This window comes from Choloepus didactylus, chromosome 13 (genome assembly GCF_015220235.1).
Source record: "Choloepus didactylus isolate mChoDid1 chromosome 13, mChoDid1.pri, whole genome shotgun sequence".
NCBI lineage: Eukaryota > Metazoa > Chordata > Mammalia > Pilosa > Megalonychidae > Choloepus > Choloepus didactylus.
Genome location: NC_051319.1, coordinates 98,436,097 through 98,445,705, shown reverse-complemented (window position 1 = coordinate 98,445,705; position 9,609 = coordinate 98,436,097). Strand labels below are relative to the sequence as shown.

Sequence of the window (9,609 nt, the reverse complement as noted above, 5' to 3'; positions counted from 1 at the left end):
TGAAACACTTCCCTCTCATATATATGCATACTTTCATTAATACTGCCTCTTGGAACTCTGATGTGTTGTAGCCTTTCTTGCCTTAGAAACCTCTCTTTCTCTCTCTCCACACACACACACACACACACACACACACACACACACACACATACACACAGCACACATCCATTTCATCACTAAACAATACAAGAAAATATGTTTTCTCCTGGCCTCTTAGCCAGTACAGATATACTCAGCATGGGACTAGCTGGGGTGACCAAATAATTTATCATGCAAGCCCAGGATGCTTTTGAAAGTGAAAGGGGAAGCTATTAAAAATGCCAAGACAGCTAAACTTCATGAAGCGCATCATTAACAACACTGCAGCTGGGGATGAATGGCCAGCAATGATTTTAACCACAGCTTGGAGAAACCAGTGGTGACAGTCTTGACCTCAGAGGATTTCAAGAGAGTATAAGAGCAGCAACCAAAGATGAAAGAATTCAGTCATGGAGAACCTTGTCCCTGAGCTAAATGGGGTTTGCTTGAGCACACATAACCTCTTTTCATATTCGCAACCGCTCTGTGAGTGAGGTGCTATTATTCCCACATGAGCAATAAGGAAAGAGAGGCTAAGAGAATGAACACAAATTGTCCAAGATCCACAAGGCTAGAATTTGCTAGGGACTGACCTCTGAGTCCAGATACCCCGTGAAGGACATATGGTGCAGTGGACTGAATACAAACTTTGGTGGCTAGGGATCAGGGTTCCAATCCCAGTTTTAGTGCTCTACTAGCTATGGGTTCTTAGCTGACCTGTATGATCCACAGTGCAATTGTGAAAACAGTAGCTGATGTGTTTGGACTACTCCATGTGCTCTGCTCTGAGTGAAATGCTTTCCCCATGCCATCTCATTCACACCACATGCTAACCCAGTCAGGTAGGTAGTATTAGAAATCACATTTTGCAAATGAAGGAAATAGTGTATGTGAAGGAGACTTGGAAAGTGCCCACTGCACGGGAAATAAATATTAGTGTCCCTTTTGTCTGGAGCACAGGTAGGTCTTGAACTATTCTGTGTTTCATAATACACTTTGGAAAGTTTTAGGAGGTAGTCATGTCTCCTAATGAATGTATCACTTTTGCAATTTTTCTAAATACTCAAGGGTTGTGTCGCGGTTTGAATTGTGTCCTCCAAAAAGATATGTCCAAGTTCTAACCCCTGGTGTGTGTGTTTGTGATCTTGTATGGAAGTAGAGTCTTTGCAGATGTAAAGTTAAGGCTCTCCACATGACTTCATGCTGGATTTAGGGTGACGCCCAAATCCAATGACTGGTTTCTTTATAAGAGAAAGTAGAGGGGGATTTGAGACCCCGAGACACAGGGAGAAAGCTGTGTGAAAACAGAGGGAGGGATTGGAGCCAAGGAATGCCAAAAGTTGCTGGCCATCACCAGAAAGCAGGAGAGGCTTAGAACAGATTCTCCCTCAGAGCCTACAGAAGGAATCAACCCTGCCGACACCTTGATTTTGGACTTCTAGCCTCCTGAACTGTGAGCGAACACATTTCTGTTCTTTGAAGCCACCAAGTTATGGTGATTCGTCACGGCAGCCGTCAGACACTAATCCAGATCGATTGTTATATGGTGTGTATTAATTTGTTTCTTTGTTTTTTGGCCAGAATCCCTCCCACCTGCTCAGCTGTTTTCCCACTTTTTTGAAGCCGTTTTGTCCCGTGCAGCGGTTGTGGCCATGCATGAGAAACAGCAGGTGGTGCCAGATGACAGATGGTGTGAGAGCCCGTTCCCCGGTGGGAGGGGGCGCGAGCAAGCGAGCAGGCAGGCAGCTGCCAGCAGCTCTTCCCTGCTCGCCTCTCGCTTCTTAGAAGCTTCCAATCCAGTCACTCGCAAGGCGCTGTCCTTTCAGCACCACAAGCTCGGGCTGAGGAGGGAGGACCCCAGGCCGTCTTCTTCAAATTGACTTGAATCTGCTCTGACCCCTCCAAGAGTGCAAGACAGTAAGTAGGCGTTTGTTTTTGCTACTCCCCCACTCCGCCCCATATCCTCCAACCCCTAACCGCCCCTTTCATCCGCACAACAACCCTGTTTTGTCTAATAATGTTCCATCAGCAGGATTGACGAGAGAAATTCAGTTGCACTGGGCTTTTGGGGGTGGAGTGGGAGCATTATTTGACTTCCAAGAGAGCTGGAGAGGAATAAACGTGATTTGTTTATTTGGTTGGCAATCTTGCAATACGGGGGTCGCTAACTTTCCTTGGATCCAAGGAAAAAAAATGGCCCTTCGCTATTTAGGAAATGGAGGCATTCCATGGCTGAATAACAGGATGGAGTTCAAGCCAGCCTTTTTTGTTTTAGGAAACTGTATCCCATTTACAATGTACATATTATGTAAAAGGGTACACTTGAGGATATTTAACATATTGTTTTTTTTTGGGGGGGGGATTTCTGGGGAAAAATCAATATAATAAAATAGCAACCAGAGTGATGAGGTGAAATTTATCATGTGGCAGGGTGATCCAGAGTAATAAGATTTTATTTTGTACTAAGAATAAGCTTTTCCCTGAGATTAGATGAATACTTTAGCTTAGTGTCTTGGGTAATTTTTTAAGCTTGTATTTTTTTGTGTAGGTCTGGGATTTTCCTTGAGTTTCCCAAATAAGCAGGCTGTTGAATCCCGTGGGCAGGTGGCCTATTTTGATGATTAAAGAAGTTTTACTGGGCAATGGGGATCATGTCAGGAAATCTACCGGAAGATTGATGACTGATCTCTAGATTGAAAGCCACCTGATTGGAATTGTTGAGGACAATGCTATTTTCTCTGTCGTCAGTCCTCTTTTCCCCTGCTTCACCTCCTGCTGTAATCAGAATCCTACTGCTTGCCTAGGTCTGGGAAGAAAAGCGTAAGGATGGTGAAGCTGAACACTAACCCTGGCGAGAAGGGAACCAAGCCCCCTTCGGTGGAGGATGGCTTCCAGACCGTCCCTCTCATCACACCCTTGGAGGTTAATCACTTGCAGCTGCCTGCTCCAGAAAAGGTAAAGCACGTTCTCTTCTCCTTATCACTCCCCAAACTCCCTCCATCTCAGGAAAATAAAATAGCAAAAATCTGACAACCTGCCCCCCCCCCCCAATCCTTTTCACTCCCTCATCAACCAAATATGTTCTCTTTCTGGTAAAATGTAATTATACTCCCTCCAGAGACGTAACATCTCTTGTGTTATTTCAGATTTGTGATAAGTGTTAATTCATTTTTTTGGTTCACATATACAGACATGGTCAAGAAAATTAATCTTTCATTTTGTAAGCTTTGTCACAGCAGATGAATACTATTAAGCTTCTAGGTGGTGACAGGGAAAAAATAAGTCTTATTTTGGGGGGCTGTTAAAAATTTATAGGTATAGATCTGAGGACAGAGAACTGGATTCAGTCCAACAAGCATTTAGTTTGCACCCAGAAGGCCCTGTTCCTGTGTTAGGAGTTGGTTATAAAAACACAAATGACAAGTTCTCCAACCAATATAAAAATAAAATATACTGCAAAAGAATTAATTAATTTATAACGAATGAATACAATGCATCATGGTAAAAGCATTATGTAGGGATTACAGACATTGTGAGAGCATCTCCACTCTCACAGGGGGTGGAAAACAACTCAATTCTGTTGGAGTGGGGAGGGTTTGGAGAAGGGGCTGGGAGGTCAGGTTAGGTAAGTTGCAGAGAAGAAACGTTTGAGTTGGGCTTTTAAAGGTGAGTAAAAATTTTTCAGGTAGACCGTGGGAGGAAAGGCAGTTAAAGACAAAGGGCACACGTGTGCGAAGGCATGGAGGTGTGGAGAGCTTAGGGGGAAGAGATGGCAGGAGTAGAGTGTCTTTGGGGAGGTGTGGCTGGCAATGAGTGAATGTCTGATGGTGAATCTGACATGGCAGTAGTCCCTGAAGAAGGGAGGTGGGCATTTATACAGAGGCAGAGGAGAGGTTTATCTCATGGAACAGGTGGGAACAGCGTAATCATTTAAAATCCATCTGAGAGGACTTGAGATTTTATATTCCAAGCTTTTGTGCAGTCAGGGATACGCTTGGAGGCAAATGATGGAGTTCCCTGCCTGAAGAGCACACAATGGAGCATTCCATCTGCTTGATTTCTCATTGGCATCTCCAGGAGGGCATTGTGTATCTTAACCAATTGGCTCCATCCAATCAATAGAAGAGAAGCCAAAGCTAGATAAAGGGCCTTGCTGATTGGCGGTAGGTTGAGTCATCTGTTTTGAAAGTGCCGAGGCTGTCAATATGAGAACGTGTGTGGGGGTGGCAGAAATAATCCTCAAATCATCCGGAGACACTGATAAGCTCTTTAAAAGTACATTTCGAACAAGCAATTAACAATAAAGAAGTGGGAGGGATAGGAGAAGAGACAGTGTTAACTGAGTACCTGCTACATGTTATAGCAGAGGTTCTCAGTTTTTGACTGCTTATTAGAATCACCTAGGGGAGCTTTCAAAAATTCTGGCATCTAGGCCACACCCCAGACCAGTTATGTCTGGATCTCTGGGTTAGGACTGAGGCATCAGTATTAATTAAATCTCCCCAGGTGACTGTGTGTAGCCAAAGTTGAAGACCACTGTGTTAGAAGCTCATTAACCCTGGGAGTCAGAGATTCAGCCTCAGATTTACAGATGAAAACATGAAAGATCAGAGAAATTTGGTGAGTTATTCCAGTTCACAGAAGGAATAAGGGGATTTTGAGCCCAGATTTATGTGAGAGGTAGGGAGGAAGAATATAGCATATTTTCTGAAGGTTTTCTGAGGCTCTAGGAAGAAACTTTACCCCTCCACTAACAGCTACATTCTTCCAGATCTGCATGTCCCTGAAGGGTAAACAGTGACAAGGGATTATGGTGAGGCCACCTCTCCCCCTAACCCCTGCTGGCCATTCCAGAGATTACCATGGCCTCTGACTCCCCTTACTCCTCCCACCCACCTCTGAGGGCTTCTTCCTCTCCCTGGGACAGGAGACAGGCCTGATAACCACTGAGCATCCAGCCCAGATGTCCCAGAAAGCTGTCCCAAAGCCTGAAGGAGAAATACATTGACTCTCATGGTGACCTGCAGTCATGGAAGGGGAAATCAACTCATTTTGAAAGATGCATTGGGTCCCAGTTTGACTGCAAGTCCCTACGGGGGCCCATCCTCACAGGGGTACTTCCCGGGAGGTGTACTTACTCTCTGGTATTCATGACAATTTTTCTACCAGGTGGACCTCTGTTTCCTTCTCCATGAAGTGGGAAGGATCATACCTGCCTCGAAATGGTCAGAAAAAAATTAGATGTGACCTCATATGTAAAGTGCCTGGCATAGAACTAACTATGAGAGAATAATAGTTATCATTTTTGAATGCTTCCTAATTGCTAGATGCTTCTCTAAACCATATGTGTACACACACACACACACACACACACACACACACAAACACACATGCACAATTGTATTTCATCCTCTCAAGTTAGTAGAACTCAATAAGGGAGTCGCTACTTTCATCCACATTTTAAAGATGAGGAAACTGAGGCACAGAGTGATAAAGTAATTTGCCCAAAGCATGTGGTTATTCAGCAGTGGATTCTGGTTGCTGAACCCAGGCAGCGTGGTTCCCCAGCTTTCCACCTCAGCAGGAACGTGGAGGGAGCTGGTCTGGGAGTCCCCAGCATTGGGCTCAGCCACCAACCCAATGAGAGTCCATCAAGTCACATTTCCTCCCTTACGCCTTTGTTTTCTCTTCTCTGAGTCAGGAATTGTATGAGCTCTTTTCTCAGGTAGTGTTTAGATTTCATGATCTTTATGAGAGTAAACAAATTTTTGTTCCTGATGTTAGGAGAAATGGGTTAAAAGTGAATTTGCCTCAAGGAGCCAAAAGTCCTCTAAATGTTTAGAGTAGTGTCGCAGTTACCAACACAGGTTCAGGAGCCCCCACCATAGGGTTCAAATCCCTGCCCTACCTTGTATTAGCTTCTTTCGGTTATCGGCTCTTTGACTATGTTGCAGTCAGATGGTAAGTATTTAAAGCTAAAATAGCTATCAGAAAGATGTATAATTTGGTCCCGATGTAAAATAATGGTTTTTTGTTTTGAAAATATAAAATACAGAATGTGTTTGGTGTGTAATATGACAATCATCTTTAGATTCGATCACTAAATCCTCTTTGGGATGGAATGTGAATATTAGAAGACAACCTTTAGGAAGCTAAATGGAGGGGACAAACACGTCCAAAGTACTTGCTCTGAGTTAGGGATGGGGCCACTCAGGGTGCTCAATAGCTGCATTTAGGTTAAACTTTCCAACAGTCCCATGAGGTGGGTGTTAATGAACCCATTTCACTGATGGGGAAACTGAGGCTCAGATAAATGGACTGTTGACTTGCCAGGGAGTGGAAGAGCTGAGTTTAGATCTTCAGGGTACCTGCTGACCTACCTTTCCCTCTGCCCCATGCTGCTTTCAATACTGAGAAGCTTCCCACCCCAGGAGAGCCCTTCCTCAAACTCTGCCTTCCCTCATCCATGGCCACAGCCATTTTTGCCCTTCCTGGAGCTCCCCCTCAGGCAGGCGCCTGGACCTGCAGGTGGGCCTGGGGAAATGGCTCAGAGAACATCTGGGGCTCCAATGCTCCCTCCCTGCCCTGTTCTGTGGAGGCTGGTGCCTCCCTCGGGAGAGGAGATGGGCCTGGCCTCCTGGATGGCCTCCCTGCCTCTTCTTTCTTCCACTCTGGTCAGCCTCCACCCTGCCCCTGAGGTACCTTCCCTGGAGTTGTGAGCAGGTCACTCTCCTGCGGAAACTTCTTTTCAGCCCCTCATCCCCACAGGATACAATCCTCAAATCCTTACCTTGGCATTCCAGATCCTTCATTAACTGGCTCCCTGGCTTCCATTCCTACCACCCCTATTTTGTACCTTGCACGTCAGCACATCACATCCACCTAAGCAGCGGTTCTCAACCAGGGGGACATTTTGCATGTCTGGAGACATTTTTGATAGTCACAGCTGGGAGGGAGAAATGTATGCCACTGGCATCTCATGGGTAGAGGCCAAACACGCTGCTAAATATCCCGTCATGCATAGGACAGACACCAAAGTGACGAATTATCTGGCCCAATATGTCAATGGTGCTGAGGGTGAGAAACGCTGACGGAGAATTTTCTACACTCTCCAGGGTGTTTCCTGCTTCTGCATCCTCGCTCTTCCCATTCCTTTGGCCTAGAAGTCCCTTCCCACCCCTTTGCTTACTGATAAGACATTATTGCTCTTCCTAAACCCCAGTTCAGATGTCAGCTCTCCTGGACACCTTCCCTGACCACCCAAGAATATGACTATAGTTGTACTTATCACCCTGGAAGGTATTCACTCATTCATTCATTCATTTATTCATGAAACTCTTCTTGTTGGGCACCCTTTCTGTGCTAGGCATGGTGCAAGGCTGTGTGTGTGCAGCCAGGCATGGCCACTGACTTCATGGGGCTTCCAGTGCAGGGGGAAAAGGGACTGCAGACAAGCCATTACATGAATAGAAATACTTGCAAATTGTGAGAAGAGCTATTAAGGAAAGGATAAGGCATTTTAATGTAACAGAGAATAAGACTTTGGAGAACATGAACATGATGAGAAGACGGTCAGGGAGGTCTTTCTGAGGAAGCAGGAGGATGGGTTAGTAAGGGGAGCAGGGGAAGACAGCCCAACATGTGGGCAGACCCTGTGCCAGGGCAGTCTGTGCATTGGAGAAACAGCTGAACAGGCTTGGCTGGAGCGTGGCGAGTGAGAGGAGTGTCACAGACCACATAGACACAGTTCATTTAGGACCTCATGCACCTTTTTTAAAAAAGGTTTAAAGCAGGAGTACCGTGGTCTCAGATTTTAATTTAGGAAGATTACTCTGGCAGCTGTGGGCCATACTAGGGACAAAGGACAGGCCCAGCCTCATGCTTGGTCTCCTGACCTCCCCTTCCTCTCTCCTCCCAATCAGCCTGGTAATGACACCAGAGGTAGTTACCCTCAAACAGAGGTGACTGGATCCCACACCCTGCTCCGTGTGTGGTAGAAGAAGAGAAAAGAGTGGAAGCAGTGAGACCAGCTAGAAGTCCACTGCCATTTCTTAAAAGTGATGGTGGTGATTGGGACTAGGGCAGGGGCCCTGGGAATGGGGAAGTGGGTGGATCTATTTAGAGAATGGACAGGACCTGGTGCCAGGTTGGAGGTGAGAAGTGAGGGAGAAATCTCTTTCCCAGTTCCATTTGCCCACCAGTCCTGAGCACCCTGCCCTGCTCCTATGTCATCTCTCTATCCTGAATGCTGGCTGAATGACAGGGGCCCCCTCTCACTTGCCTTGCTTCAGACTAGGCTTGATTTCTTCATTGGTTAGGTGGGGGGAAGATCTGAATCTAAGCTGTTGGGTGATGTTCTCCAGGCAGAGGGAACAAGCTTTTGAGAGGCTTGCACATCAATCCACAGACACCAGATTCTGGGACATGCCCTCGGGGCCTCACTGCCTTCAGTTTATCTAAGTAAACCACAATAACCCAAAGGTCATCACAATTACTCTGTGAAGTTGCTTCCATTACTGCCATTTTATAGATATAGAAACAGGCTCATAAAGGTGAAATGATTGCCCTAGAACACACCCAAAGGAAATGGTGCAGCCACCATAGGCTCCCAGGTGTCCCAGGAGATGTCAGCTCATGGATGGCAGATCTGCAGAAAGCCACCCACGACAGGCACTGGCCCACTTTATCAAAGCCCCAGATGCTTGGCAAGCCAGCTGCCAGGCTCTGGGCAAATGCAGCTTTGCCTTGTACTGATTATTAAGTCTCCACACAGTTTTGGAGGAGATTGACTCACCTGCTTGTGAGAGGAAAGGTACATAGACATCCAAAAACCAATTATTGATGACACTTCTGATTTTGCATGCCAGACCACATGCACCCTGACCAAGCCCTAACTCTGTCACCCAGGTTTCCTTCTTGGTCTCCCCTTTGGCTGTGCCAAAAGTCACAGGAGCCAAGAAACGCCAGCCTTTCCCTAAGGAGCAGCAGAAATGCCCATCTCTGCAAGTTCCAGGCTCATAGCTCTCTCTTGTCCTTTGGAAACTACTGAAGGAGGGATTATAAATCCCCTAAACTGGGGCAAATGCTCTGACTAGGCAATTGCAGCAAAGAGATGTAAAATGACAAATAGCATTTTTTTAAAAGGGGTGTAGACATTATGGGGAAAGGGGACACATCTGGTTGATGTTCTTGAAGAGGCTATTGCCTCTCGATTTTGGGACTTAACTGGCATAGTATTTCTCTGAAGGATTTAAGTTTCTGAAGAATAAACTTGGTGAGTGAAACTTTTATAGAGTCTCAGATAGGGATCTGGGTATTCTTTAGGGTTTTTGGGACTAGTGTTGACTTGGGCTTACTATACTGTGGCCATCTGGCATATCTAGGTGAAACTTGCATAGAAGTAACCTCCAGGACAGCCTCTTGACTCTATTTGAATTCTCTTAGCCACTGAAAGCTTATTTTGTTGCCTTTCTTTTCCCCTTTTGGTCAAAAAGGCATTCTCAATCCCTCAATGCCAGGGTCAGGCTCATT

The 9,609-nt window shown here is 45.8% G+C and overlaps 1 protein-coding gene across 1 annotated transcript in view; it reads left to right on the top strand.

Annotated features, from left to right (window-relative positions):
• The first annotated feature begins 1,825 nt into the window (after nt 1-1,825).
• NSG2 (neuronal vesicle trafficking associated 2) overlaps nt 1,826-9,609 on the top strand; it is an 87,304-nt gene continuing 79,520 nt past the window's right edge. The window contains exons 1-2 of the mRNA XM_037802080.1: nt 1,826-1,995; nt 2,883-3,033. Of these exons, the coding sequence (XP_037658008.1) occupies nt 2,905-3,033 (129 nt within the window). The 5' untranslated portion in view covers nt 1,826-1,995; nt 2,883-2,904. The remainder of the gene's footprint in view (nt 1,996-2,882; nt 3,034-9,609) is intronic.